The sequence below is a fragment of the Mastigoproctus giganteus genome, chromosome 2 (assembly GCF_048544385.1).
Source record: "Mastigoproctus giganteus isolate SK-2022 chromosome 2, ASM4854438v1, whole genome shotgun sequence".
Lineage (NCBI taxonomy): Eukaryota > Metazoa > Arthropoda > Arachnida > Uropygi > Thelyphonidae > Mastigoproctus > Mastigoproctus giganteus.
In genome coordinates, this window is record NC_143576.1 from 12,139,152 (window position 1) to 12,154,390 (window position 15,239).

Below are 15,239 nucleotides of genomic sequence, written 5' to 3' on the forward strand. Positions count from 1 at the left end.
CAAAGGGTGAAACAAGTAATTATAGACCTGTTAGTTTTACTTCTGTTCTAGGAAAATAAATGGAGGCACTGGTTAAAGAAGCACTGCAAGATCATCTAGACAAGACTTCAGTTATAGCTCGGACACAGCATGGTTTTGTTAAGGGAAAGTCTTGCCTGACCAATTTGATTGGATACTATGAAGAGGTCACAAAGGAACTGGATGCAGGGAATAACTTTGATTTCATATATTTGGATCTTAGAAAGGCTTTTGATACTGTTGCACATGGAAGACTGCAGAACAAACTGGAGCAGTGTGGCACTGGAGGCAAATTGCTGCTATGGATAAAGGGATAGTTGAGTGGGAGAAGACAGAGTGGTAATCAATGGACACTGCTCATCGTGGACTAATGTTATTATTGGAGTCCCTCAGGGTTTAGTGTTGGTCCATTGTTGTTTCCTGTATTTATAAATGATACTGATGATGGTATATCAAGCTTAATGTCCAAGTTTGCAGATGATACGAAGGTTGGTAGGGTTTGTTAAGGACACTAATGACAGTACGGTGCTGCAACAGGATCTAGAAAAGTTGAGCAGATGGGCTGAGAGGTGGCAAATGAAGTTTAACATTGACAAATGTAAAGTACTACATGTGGGAAGCAGTAACCCCAGGGTGACATATCAACTCTGTGGTACTACACTGAAAGTGGTATAGTACCACAGAGTTGATATGTACAATGATATATACAGGAATTTTTCTAGCAGGGATAAGGAGGTGATTAACCCCTTGTATAAGGTAATGGTCAGGCCACACCTTGAGTACTGTATATAGGTCTGGAGGACTCATTTTAAGAAGGATGTAGAGCTGTTGGAACGAGTACGGAGAAGGGCAACATGATTAGTGAATGGAAGAAAGGGTTGCTCTTACGAAGAAAGGCTTAAGTTTTGCAAATTACAGTGTCTGGAGACTAGGCACCAGCGAGGTGATCTGATAGAGGTGTATAAAGCCTTGAATGGTTTGAGCATGCTCAATGCTGATTGGATTCTTCCTCTTGCTCAGAATAATCACCTGAGAGGGCATAAATTCAAATTGAGAAAAGACAGATGTAGGATAGATGTACGGAAGTTTGCCTTTAGCCAGCGGGTAGTTGGTTGGTGGAACAGACTTCCATCCTTTGTTGTGGAAGTTGATAGCCTAAATAAATTTAAGGCTGAGCTGGACAGGTATTTGGAACGAATGGAGGGGTGAAATGGGAGTGTTTTTTTTTTTTTTTGGCTGATGCTACATAAGCTTGCTTTATTACATCATATGCCTCTACTAATGCTAATGATACTGATGAAGACATATCAGGCTTAATGTCAATGTTTACAGAAGATACAAAGCAGTGAGAAAACTATGCATTCTGACCCCTCACCCCACTGTTAAATTGAAAAACAGCTCCACATGTTCTTTAACAGCCATACCTAAACAGCCATCAGGACATCTGGCTGCTTGGACCTTCCTGTGGTGACCTTGCAGTATGGTAGTTTCAACACTGATACAAGGGTTAGTAGGGTGGTTAACAAATCAGGGTATACTACTGCAACAAGATCTAGAAATATTAGGCAGATGGGTTGAGAAGTGACAAAGTAGTGGGGAATGAAAGAGATAGAGTAATTGTGTAGTCGGATATGAAGTTCTCTGATCAGTGCAGACAGCTCATGGGATTTTATTAATGATATAAAGGAATTTTGATAGCAAGGATAGGGAGGTGATTATCCTGTTGTATAAGGCAATTGTTAGGGCATCTTGAGTACTGCAAACAGATTTTCCAGGTTTTTTATTGCATTTTCCCCTTCAAATAAAAAAGTAATAAATATGAGGAATTATAATAGTAAATGGTGAAATAAAAAGAAATGTTTGTAGTATCATATTAAAATAATCATAATAATAAGTAAAATTTTTCTCTGGTTTCATATTTTATCTACTCAAAAATACAGGGTTGTTAAAATTAAAGTACCCCTATGTAGAAGGCTCTGGAGTGAGTTCTAAGGCTCGTACTGAAGAGAAATTTGGAAAACAAGGTCAATAAAGAATGCTTTCCCCATTTATTGGGAAAAAAAAATAGTTACAAAATTTGTCACTATATGGCACTGCAGCAATACAAATCACTTGAACAGTGCTATAAATGTTCAATGTGTCCTCCATTTTGATCAACAACAGCTTCCATTTTGAAGAACAGCATTTTCTACAGCAGAACATAACATATCAACTGGAATAGCCGGCACGTGACATCTAATGCTGTCCTTCAGATCTGCCAGAGTTTGACATCCTTCCCGATACACCTGGTTCTTCAAAAAACTCCACAACCAGAAGTCGCATGGAGTGAGGTCTGGTGATCAGGGTGGCCAAGATGTCTGGAAACAATGGCTGATGACCCGTTTGTCTGTAAAGTGTTGCCTCGGCAATCTTGGACACAACGGTGAATGTGGGGTGGTGCACCATCTTGCAATGAATAGGGTATCCTGAAGGCACCCATGTTGTCGCAGCTGTGGTATTGTGAAATTTGCCAACATTTCATAATATTGCTGTCCAGTGACGGAACAGGTGCAGGGTCCAGTCAGTAGTACCTGTTCAAAAAAATATGGCCCAATCATGAATGTGGCCGTAAATCCACATCACACTGTCACTTTTGGAGAATGCAACGGGACCTCTTGGATAACTCAAGGATTTTCTGTTGCCCAAATGTGACAGTTGTGCATATTCACTTGTCCATTTAAGCAGAAGTGGGCTTCATCACTCCAAAGGATGTTCCACAGCCAAGTGATATCAATTGTCATTCATGCCAGAAACTAAAGTATGTATGTGAAACATACATACTTTAGTTTCTGGCATATCTGCATCACTATGCTTTAGCTGCTGTAGCATGTGCATCTTTTAAGGATAGCATCGCAACACCTGACGCATTACTAGCCTTACAGTGGAATATGGCATGTCCACTTCATGCGAAACAGCTGGCACACTTGCACTACCACATGGAGATTGACTTGATAAATCCATGACAGCCATAGCCACATCTTCAACACAAGAGGAGTCCACTTGCTTTCGACTTCTACCTAGTTGAACACCAAGATGTCCTGTGACTTCAAATTTTGCAAATCATTTTGCAGACAGCACAAACAGTCATAGGTCTATGCCTTATTCACTTCTGACGCCGGAATTCTCTGATAGCCGCAGCTGCATTGTTGCCGTTCTGATAGTACTGCTTCACTAATAGCGCCTTTTGCTGCAACGTTGTTGGCATTGCTGCTTTAGTGCAGGCAAACATCTACTGTATGATTTTGAAGAGACTGCTTTGCTTTTATACAGTACAGTAGAGCTGAGTAGTGGCGCTGTGGCAATAACTTACGATTAAGCAAATAACGTAAGTTATTTGCATAATCGTAACTAAGATATTTAAGTGCAATACAGTGACAAATTTTGTAACTAATTTTTTTCCCCAATAAATGGCGAGCACATTCTTTATTGTACCTGTTGTCCAAATCTCTTCAGTACGAGCCTTACAACTTGCTCCCGAGCCCTCTACATAGGGATACTTTAATTTTAACAACCCTGTATTTATTTAATTTTCTTTTTAAATGTACATAAGTTCTCTGATTTCAGAAGGCTAGGTGGTAACTTGTTCTAAATAACTGATTATGACCAGAAGGCAAATTTTCTTACATCCGGTCTACAATTATCTTTCCTGTTGATATCACTCCAGATGTTGTTCGGAGTTTTATGGATACTAAAGCTACTTTGGCTATACTGTATCTTTTAAAATTTTTTAATCATGGCAGTTTTGCTCTCCCTGATATCAAGGTTGCATTAATACAGTTAATGATATTAATTTAAAGAAAGTTAAAAGGTAATTAATGTTTGATCTCTTTCTCATGACTGTACATGTCTGAAAAGCTGTTTATCAAACAGTTTGACAAAACAAACATTCTATTATGCTTTATTGTTAAGTTGAAATCAGCAACACTGAGGGAGATCAGTTTTAATAGAAGGTATGAATGTATTAGCATTAGCATTAGTAGATGCATAAGATGCAAGAAAGCAAGCTTATGCAGCATCACCCAAAAAAAAAAAAAAAAAACCCATTTCCACTTCACCCCTCCATTCGTTCGAAATACCTGTCCAGCTGAGCCTTAAATTTATTTAGGCTATTAACTTCCACGACAAGGGATGGAAGTCTGTTCCACAAACCAACTACCCGCTGGCTAAAGGCAAATTTCCACACGTCTATCCTACATCTGTCTTTCCTCAATTTGAATTTATGCCCTCTCAGGAGATTATTCTGAGCAAGAGGAAGAATTCCATCAGCATTGAGCATGCTCAAACCATTCAAGACTTTATACACCTCTATCAGATCACCTCGCAAGTAGACTAGTCTCCAGACACTGTAATTTGCAAAACTTAAGCCTTCCTTTGTGAATTGGGGTCACATTTGCACATCTCCAGTCTGTGGGTACCTCCCCTTAGTCCAAGGAAGCTCTCATAATTATGGCTAAGGGTTTGCTTACTTCCTTTGCTGCCTCCCTTAATATAACTGGATAGATCCCATCCACCACAGGTGTCTTTCTTGTGTTTATCTTCAACAATTTCTCTTCCACTTTACTCTCAGTTATTACAAGATTCTCTAGCTTACAGCCAGAGTTGAATACATCTCTGACATTTCCCTCACTGAATAACTTCTCATGTGTGAATGTTGATGCAAAATATTCATTTAGTTTGTTAGCTACCTGAGCAGGATCATCAACAGTTGACCCATCGATACTAAGTGGACCAATCTGATTCATCCCCTTCCTTCTAGAGTTTACATAAGTAAAGAACTCTGCTGTTTTTCTTTGTATCCCTTGCCAAAGATTTCTCGTAATATGCCTTTGCCTGCCTAACCTCCTTTGTAACTTGATTACAGATCAACTGGTATCTATCATAGGCTTCTGTGTCCCGTGTTAATTTATATGTATCCCATGCATTTTTCTTCTCTGTCATATGTCTCATTAGTTCATCTGACATCCATTTAGGCCTAAACCTTGAACAATATTTCTTAGTTGGTATGTAAAGCCTAGTAGCTTCCAAGATAAGTTCTTTGAATGCTTCCCATTTTGAATTTGCTGTTGGTAACATCTTCAGTTGGTCCCACTGTATAGAATTTAAATACTGTCTCAGACCATCGTAGTCGCCTTTACGAAAGCAATAACCCTTCCCTTTACTGCTGATGGTAGTTACCTCTTTGAGTAAATCCCACTTCAGCACACTGTGATCACTGCCACCTAGTGGTTCCTTTATCTGCAGATTCTTAATGCATGAAGAATCACTACTGATAATCAAGTCAAGAGTATTACTCCCTCTGGTTGCCTCCCGAACATGCTGATGTAGAAAACAATCATCCAATAAATCCACAAAAGCCTTGCTAGTGTGTCAGTGACCAACCCAAAAATTTCAGTCAATATCTGGGAAATTAATATTTTAAGACTTTATTTAAAGACCTCATTATATAACTCTATTTAAAGAACCCATTATAAGACTCTCTGATGTACTGGCCCACTCTATTTCCCTGTACAGTTTCTTATTATACTCATCAAAATCATTAGGCCTATAGCACACTCCTACTCTCAATTTTGATCTCCCAATGCTTATGTCACACCAAACTGAGTCGACACTGCACCGTCTAGCGATGTCGTCTGGCTTCACTTCCTAATAGCATAATCCCTCCTCCCTTCCTATCCTGTCTATCCTTTCTGTAGAAGTTGTACTACCCAAATTCCAGTTCTGCATTCCTTATATCTGTGTGACACCACGTCTCTGATATCCCAACAATATCTGCCTTTGATGCTTTGAGCAATACCTCAAATTCATCAAATTTATTTACCAAATTCCTAGCATTAGTGTACACGCAAGTATACATGCACCTGTTTCTATTCTTAGCTACCCTAACACAACCCATGTGTTTACTTGTACCGTAATGACTCCCAGCACTCTCTGAAATATCGTGCATCTTGTTTTTCAGGCTTCTGCTCATTCCAATAGAAGCAGTGCAAGAATCACTTTCACCTCTACCAGTGGCTACTGTTAATCTATTAGTCTTTGTATTCCCCCAAGCTAGCAGTTTTCCGACCCACCTAACACTGCCTCGATAGCATCAGCAAATATTCTTGCACCCTTTCTATTTAAGTGTATCCCATCCCTGTAGAAGCAGTCTCTCCTGTTAATGAGTACAGACCAGGCTGAAAAAAATACTACCCCTTGAGCCTTGCACAATCTTTCCAGGGTTGAATTGATCGACAAGACTCTCATCATAGACTCCCTCCTATCATGTCTGGACAAAATTTGCAGACACCTTCAAATTCAACTCTAATTCACGGTTTTTTTTTAACAGTGACCTCTACTTGTTAAGTAATTCTGCCTGTCTCCTACTCTTGATATCATTAGTGCTAACGTGTACAACTATATCACCTTTTGTGCCCTTAAAAGATGATATCTGCTCTACAACTTCAACCTTTGCCCCCAGCAGACATACCCTGGTCCTGTTCCACCTATCCTTTTTACAAAGCATGTTCCCCGTTTCCCTGACAATAGAGTCACCAACAACTACTAGTTCCTGTGGGACCAGCACATTCTGTCTTAGGGGTTGCCACTGTGTTGTGTGATGAACAAGTGCAAGCTCTGGCGTTGATGTGGGCAGCTGAGAGCTTGATGGTCCCCTCAATTTAGTTCCTTCAAGGGCATCCACCCTGTCCTTCAAGCTCTCATTTAGGCCCATAACAACGCTGAGTTGTTGCCTGATTTTGTTGTTTGTTGTTGTTTATTTGTTATTTGGTTTTTAGGAGCATTAGCAACTAAGGCCATATTGCTCTGGGGATATGCGGTGGTCATTCCCTGACCTTTCTGCATCCTCTGTATTTGGTGGGCACGGGCTCGAACCCCCGGTCTAATCAAGAAGCGTGTGCTACGCACTGCTGCTCCTGCCCACCTGGCTATGGCCCTGATTTCGTTACACTCCTTGCATCACACACACACACACACAAAGACATCCCCCATGGCAATATCATGTCCCGTACCTGATTGCTCCACAAACATCATGCAAGTAGTGCATTTTAAAAGGCTGTGATTCAGAGAGCAACTGCCCCCCCTCAGTTCTCCTCTGAGCCACAGCACTCCCATTAGCTTGAGCCTTTTGCTTTGCTGCTCCGGTCTGAGTCATGATTTCGATTTAATTTCAATAAAATTTCAATTTCAGTACAAAATTATAACCCTAAAATTATAACCCTATCTCAACATGGTTATAACGGTATATATATTTTTCAGTTCAAGTATTAATTATCTACGAGTTCCCTTTATATAACTTCCGTATCAAATTATATATTAATTAATTATGTTACGTTTGTAATCTAAGTCGTTATATATATTTAGTTAAAAGTACAATTTAATTGACAACGAAGTTTAACAAATTTAATAGATTTTACTGATTAATTGACAATATTATACTATACTAACGCTATCTAGTTCGGAATATAACGTATCGTATAACAAAGGCGGCAAGTTATGAACGGTAAATCTACAGACACTTAAGTATTAATTAACTTCCAAATCTCGCTGTCTCAATTCAGAATAAACTAACGATCCTGACTAGGTCTATAAGCTACTTATAGAAAATAATTTGATGTAAAAAAAAATGGTCAATAAAGCAGCTAAATATGGCTAAAACACTTCTCGTTCAGCGGAGCTGAAACTTGTAACATGTGGATTTGATACCCTTACCGATACTTTTATGCAGTTACAAGGCCGAGTAAAGAATAAATACACCAGATTAATCAGAAAATCACAAAATAATTTTCTTTATTGTTAAGTTGAAACCAGCAACACTGAGGGAGATCAGTTTTAATAGAAGGTATGAATGTGTTATATGTGTACCTCCAATATGTAACCTAGCAAAGATAACTTCTTCAAGTCTATTTCACAGAAAACTTAATTTCTAGTATTTGCATTATTGTTTATTTGTTATTTCCAGATTTGAATGAATTTCGCAGACTTTTTATAATAACAGAGCCATTATACCATACTCTGTGTATTGATATCATCCTACTTGAAGGATTTCTGGCAGACTGACAACTCTGTTCATGCATGGTATTCCAGAATATCCAGAAATCAAAAGAACCAGCTGCTGAATTCCTTCTAAGAGAGATAAACAGGAACGAATGTGTAAAGTATTGTAGATTCAGATTATGGGAAAGAGATCCTCTCACTGTAAGGCATATATTACATTTAATGAGTGTCTAAAATTAATGGTTTTTGAAAAGAAGGATTCATTAATGGTGGGGAGTAGTGTTACACAATTTTTTTTGCCTTGGGTGATTTTGATCATACTTATTTGCTATTGTGAGAGTAATCCTTTAAGCTGAATACTTGCTCTTTAGTTTATTTCTATATAAGACTTGGCATCTAGGATTATGTTTTTGTTATTTTTGTTATTTTGGTTTTTTTTAGGAGCATTAGCAACTAAGGTCATATTGCTCCGGGATATGCGGTGGTCATTCTAGGATTATGTATTAGTAAAATAATCTAATAGGATTATGTATATATTACAAATTGAATGACTGAGAAGGCTTTATCTTTTTGCACCACAAAGTAATGTAGAAGAAATTGTCTGCAAGGACTAAGGAGAGATGGGGAACTTTTAGTGTATAAATTTTGCACGAGTGACATTAGGCCTTATCTATCATAATCATATTTAGCAGTCAAGGAGAGTGGACCATATCTATCATAATTGTATTTAGCAGTCAGGGTTCATGCCCATGACTGCAAAATATGATTAATGTTAGTATTCATAATTTATTGTAAACTCCACTAACCTGGTGGCCATGCCAGAGTATAAACAAGAATATTTGAAAAGCTTCTGAAGCAAGATGATGGACAGGATCTAATCATTTGGGCAGAGTCCATAGTTTTTTAGTTTTCTGATTGCTTGAATGTGCAAGTGGGTTATATCAGTAGTAGTTTTGTGTGGCTGTTGGCTAGCAAAGTGGCTTGAATTTCAAGTTATGGATGCCACAGTAAGAATGGATAAAGTGTTGAAGTGTAACAGTAGGTTATATTCATGTTCATAGCAGAATTGATGAAGAAGCTAACCATGGAGAGATTGTTCCAGAATTCTGGAAATTGCCAGTAGTTTTTTTTTTTTTTTTTTGGTAGTTGTTGGCGCATAGGCTTCTGTGGCCATGATGCACCTCCCAAGGTTTTTGCAGTAATTTGATCCAAGCCCAAGGCGGGAATTGAACCCACGACCTTTGGGTTGCCAGGCAGGCACTTTACCCACCCGGCTAGCCCAGTCGGCTTGCCAGTAGTATCGCATGTAGGTACGAGAGCCATACAGAAGGATGGGAATTCATGATTAAAAGGTATTTTTTCAATGAATAAAGGGAAGGGAGGGAGAGAGAGGGACTCTTGGATTGGAGAGGTGCCGATGTATCACCAATACATAAAGGCAGTCCTAAGAATGATGTCGGAAAGCACCGACTAGTCATTCTGACTTCGGTGCAGTGGCAGATACAGAAAAAAAATGACAGGAGGGGCACCATTCCGTTAACTAGAATGGTGATCCCATTAGCATCATGGCAACTGTAGCTGAAAGTCAGCTGAAAATAGCTGAGCCACAATGCAAAAATAGATAAAATCCTATGTTAACAATGGGGGGGGGGGGTGGAACTTTTTTGTAGCTAAAGGAAATTTAAACAATTGGTGTATATTTTCCAAAAAATGACAGGTGGGGCATGTGCCCTTACTCTGAATCTGCCATTGCTTCCATGGTATGCAAAATCACGGAGACAATGATCAAGTGCAAAAATAGGATCATTCAGGTAGAAATGGAATTCTGAACGAAACACAGCAAGGTTTTGTAAAGGAAAATCATGTTTAATCAATCTGGTTAGCTATTTTGATAGAGTTACTCATGAGCTGGATGTAGGAAACAATTCTGTCATCATTTATCTGGATTTCAGCAAAAGATTTGACTCGGTCCTACATGAGAGATAACTGTATAAGTTGGAACATGTTGGAATCACAGGAAAAATTTTAGATGGATAGCAGGTGGGCAGGAGGCAGAGCACTGTAATTAATGGTAACTTTTCAAATTTGGCTAATATAAAAAGTGGAGTTCCCCAAGAATCGTTACTGGGAACACTTTTCTTAAATTATATCAAAAAGGGGTAAAAGGCATGATGTGAAAATTTGCAGATAATGTTGAGATCCGATAGAGTAGCTAATGATCAGCACCAAGCAGAGCTTCTTCGGGAAAACTCTGATAGACTTCGGGGACGGGCAGAAAATTGGTGGCTATGTTTTAATTCGGTAAAATGGAGGGTCTTGCCTGGGGAACAGCAACTCCAAAATAACTTATATGCTTGATGAGGCTGAACTAAAATCAGCGGAGGAAGAAGGGGATTTAGGAGTTACAATATGGCTCAATATGAAATTCTCTGAGCAGTGCAGGCATAGCAAGGAAGATTATGGTGTCCTATACCATTTGCTTGAAAAGATGGGGGAGGAATCCCACTGTATAAAGCAATTATAAGGCCACACTTAAAATACTGTGTTCAAGTATGGAGATCACATCTTAAAAAAAAATCAGGCTTCTTCAAACGGTCCAAAGATGGGCAACATACCTGATGAGTTTGGTAAAAGGGTGTCCATGTCCAGGAAAGACTTTGAATATGAGGACTACACAGCTTGGAAACTAGGCACCTTAGATACTTGAATGAGGTGAATAAGGCTCTGAAAGGTGAAAGTAAACTAAACGATGTGAAAATTTTCAGTTATAAATTATTCCAGAAATAGGGTCATAAATCCAAATTATGGGGGAAAAGGTTTAGGCTGGATTGCAGGAAGTTTTCTTTTAACCAGTGTGTTGTTAATTGCTAATAAATTGCCTCTATGGGTAATTGAAGAAAATTCAAAGGTCAGGTTGAATTTTATTTCATTTTATTATTTTATTATTTTTTTTATGTAATAAAAAATACTAATTTTTGGATATGGGGGTGGGTCCCATAATCTAATCTAGCTCTTTTTTTTTTTTTTTTTTGATTTGGTAGTTGTTGGCGCATCGGCTTCTGTGGCCAAGGTTTTTGCAGTGTTTTGATCCAAGCCCGAGGCGGGAATCGAACCCGCGACCTTTGGGTTGCCGGGCAGGTACTTTACCCACTCGGCTAGCCCGGTCGGCTAATCTAGCTCTAATCACAGCATGAAAGACGTGCAAATGTAAACACAGTCATCCACTGATTTGCACAGGGGTTAAGTTCCAGGAAAACACCGCACAGTCCAAATCCACGCAATGCAAAACTTAGTTTATATGACATAATGAGGGTTTCGTACCTGTGCACAAAAAAAAAATGTGCAAAAAAAATTAAATTGAAAAAAATTGTCTTCATTCGGTAAGAAAAAACGAAAAAAAATTAGAAACATGTCCATAAAATTAATCTGCTAATACTTACCTCTAGATTTTTAATCCAAATTCATTGCTTCTTCGTCACTGTTTTCCTGTGATAAACTTGCAACAGTATCCGGCACTTTTTGGAAAAAAATTAGTTAAAATTGTTTGCTTAGAAGCATGCTATTTTTCTCTATAAATTTCTTCATAAGGAACTAAAGCTAATGATAAAGTTTTGTGAAAATTTAAACTCCTTTCCAAATTAGGCTCGATATCCAGAGTTTCTTGGCTAAGCTGATTTGCAAGTCTTAAAAACTCAGCTAGTCTCTTTGCAGTCAAATTTTTGTGTGCATCTTCTTCGTTTTTATCATTTTTGTTATCTTTTTCACATTGTGAAAAAATATCATCCACTGATAATTGTTCTCTATGAGATTCAAGGACTTCTGTGATATCTGCTGGTTCCAGTTCTTCAAATCTCTCTCTCTCTGCTAACCATTTTGCCAATTCTCACAATCTCAACTACCTACAGCATTTCGGCCATTTAGTGCAGCTTTGTGGCCACAGCTTTTCCACACTGCATTCTTCGTTGAGTTCTTAACTTCACCCCACGCGAATTCAATATTTTTTACAGCATCAAGAATGTTATTATTCTGCCAATAATCTCAAATTGAAAGACTGCCTATTCCATCAGTAGCTGCCACCAATTGTTAAAAAGATCTTCTTAGGTAATAAAGTTTAAAGGAAGTTATAACACCTTGGTCCAGCTGAATTAATGAACTTCCATTCACTGGAAGAAAGGTAGCTTTCAAATTTGGGTACAGATCACACAAATGCGCAGGATGACTGGGCACATTGTCAAGAATGAGCAATATTTTGAATGCTATGTTCTTCTTCAGGCAATATCTTTTTTGTTTTGACATAAAAGCAATTTAAAAACCAATCCTCAAAGATTTTAGCTGTCATCCAGGCTTTTCTGCTCGATTTCCAGTGAACGAGTTTTTTGATATTCCTTTAAAAACATGAAACACTTAAAGTCACCCTCTACATTGCCATATAACAAAAGTGTTAACCTATCTTTTGCACCTGGGGCGGTTTTCTCTTCTTTTGAAATTAATGTTTGGCTTGGCATACGTTCCAAAATAAGCCAGTCTCATCAGCATTAAACACTTGATTTGCTAGATAGCCCTCAGTTGCAATAACATCCTTTAAAGTTTTCAGATACAAAGAAGCAGCTTCTGTATCTGCACTGGCTGCTATGCATGTTAATTTTAGATTGTGAAGACTTTGACATTTTTAAAATTTTCTCAAACTATGGTTTTCTCAAACTTTCTGCTGTGCAGAAAGTTTGAGAAAACCATTCATCAATAGAAGCTGCTAACTTCCAATATAAAAATTTTTATATTAAATAACAGCTACTCAGGTATATATACAAACATCCATTACTGAGACTTATATACAGAACTAGGATACATTGAAAAGAAACAAACATGCTTAGATTCTCCTTAAATGTAATCTGCATGCTGAAACAAATAATTGGTTTGGAAATGTGTAATAATTATTTTCAGTAAATTACCAGAAAATGCTACCTCTTCTTCTATAAGGTTGAAGGAGTTAAAGTAATAAATATTTATATCTCATTATTTTTTTTATAAATTAAACAGTTGAAGTTTTTGTGGTTCCTGCCATGTTTGACAGCATCATATGAAATGAAATTACTAACCACTGCACCAGAACCAGACACTTGGATAGCATTTTCCATCATTTCTTTTGCTCCTTGAGTAAAGGTCACTTTTGGTGGTTGTCCAGAAACTAGATGAGTGATTTTGACAGACTTGCGACCTTCTTCAGTAAATATTTTTGTAAACTGGTCAATATACCTGAAACATTACATACTTCAGATTATTATCAATTGAAAAATGCATGAGAAGGGATCATTAAGTCAGCTAAATTTTTTATTTCATTCCAGATAACATGCCAACTGAATCAACTAGTAAAAAGTTGTTTGTTATATGTGTATACTGAATCACTAGGTAGCAATACCAGGCATGTTTTTAACAGCAATTTGAAAATGATAATGCCAAGGTCAAAGTGTTTATTTTTTGTGTAACAAAAGAGGTCAAACCTATCGAAATTCATCAACCTTTGATAAATGGTTATACCATGGATACTATAGACTCTGGTACAACTATGAACCCCAATATAACATTGCATACCCTGAAAAAATGATATGCAATGCTGTCTAAGGAAGTGATTCTGCAGAACAATGCAGGTTGTTAGTTACTTTGTTACTTTTGTGAGCCATCGCTATTTCCCTATGAGTCAAAGTATCCTTGTGCTACATGCCTGTGTGCCAAACTCCTGTAAACTGAAAAATAAACTTAACTATTTTTTGATAAAATTATAAAAGTTTAATACTGAACTTCAAGTATTCTTAACATTTTACCAAGCAAACAAAACTAATGACATATCATCAAGTGTCAGTGGCATCACCTGCCAACATTTTTAGTGTTAAATAGGATGAATTTATTATGATGCCATTGCAGGGCCAAGTGAGACAAATTAAAATTTTAACAAGAAAAATTTCACTCATTGTACTCATTTCAATTCATAAGGAATGTTGGCTCACAGCTTTTATCAGATTATGGGAAATTTTGCAAATAAATGAGTTTCACCTTGGGACATGTTAACAACATCTTTTTTAACATAGGGGCTCAATCAGAAACATGACTTGATGATGCCAATAACTTAAATTCACTACACTCTGTCTCTTTTCTGCAATCGGTGTGAACAGGAAGGTAAATGGGGTGGTAGAGTTAAAATATAATCAAAAAGTAGAAAATTAAATTTAAAATTACTTTATATAAATATCAACAGTGAAATGTTTACAGATACCATTTAAGGTAACAAAAGTAGAGGATGGTTACAAAAGTTTAGAAGCTATCCTTGATGGCAGTATACCATTTTCACCATTTGTCACTCATTCAGAGAGATACAAGTTCAAATCCTGTTGGAAACTAAAAGAATTCTTAAAGGACTCTTTAATCACAGCTGCAGGTAGCCAAACCTGGAGGGAGAGAGAGAGAGAGAGAGGAAGCAGTGTTTCACACACACACACACACACACACACACACACACACACACACACACACACACACACACACACACACACACACACACACACACACACACACACACACACACACAATATTAAATCAAGTTACAGACTGAAATTATTATATGTACCAACATATTACAGAAAGCTGTAGAAGTCAGGATATCAGTGAGGACAGGATATTAGAGCTGGAAAAGGAATTAGAAAATGTGAATTGGAATATCATCAGTTTGGTTGAAACAAGAAGAAGAAATGAATCACTTATAAGTTTATTAAGTGGAAATCTGCTGTACACCAATGGAAACAGTGAAAAGGAGTGAAGGTGGCGTTGGGTTTCTGGTCCATAAAGATTTAAAAAACAACATTTTGGAATTTAAAAGAACATCACCAAGGGTGTCAAGACTAATACTCAAGATTTCTAAGAGGTACAATCTAAAGGAGGTTGAAGAAATGTACACCGAAATTGAGAGTTTTCTAGATGAGCAGAAAACCCACTACACTATTATTATGGGGGACTTCAGTGCTAAGGTTGGAAAAAGACAAAACAGCGCAGAAAGTGGAACTATAGGAAATTTTGGAATTGGGGAAAGAAATGAAAGAGATATATTGTGAATGATGTTACCGTCCTGAATAAGGTAAATGTTGGAAGTGATCACAGAATGGTAATATGTACACTTGATATAGATGTAGAAAAGGAAAGGA

The 15,239-nt window shown here is 37.6% G+C and overlaps 1 protein-coding gene across 2 annotated transcripts in view; it reads right to left on the reverse strand.

Annotated features, from left to right (window-relative positions):
* Window positions 1-15,239, reverse strand: part of Spt20 (transcription factor Spt20 homolog) — a 357,561-nt gene that overhangs the window by 118,787 nt on the left and 223,535 nt on the right. For both annotated transcript variants that reach the window (XM_090388213.1, XM_090388212.1), the window contains exon 15: window positions 13,146-13,302. In XM_090388213.1, the coding sequence (XP_090244339.1) occupies window positions 13,146-13,302 (157 nt within the window). The remainder of the gene's footprint in view (window positions 1-13,145; window positions 13,303-15,239) is intronic.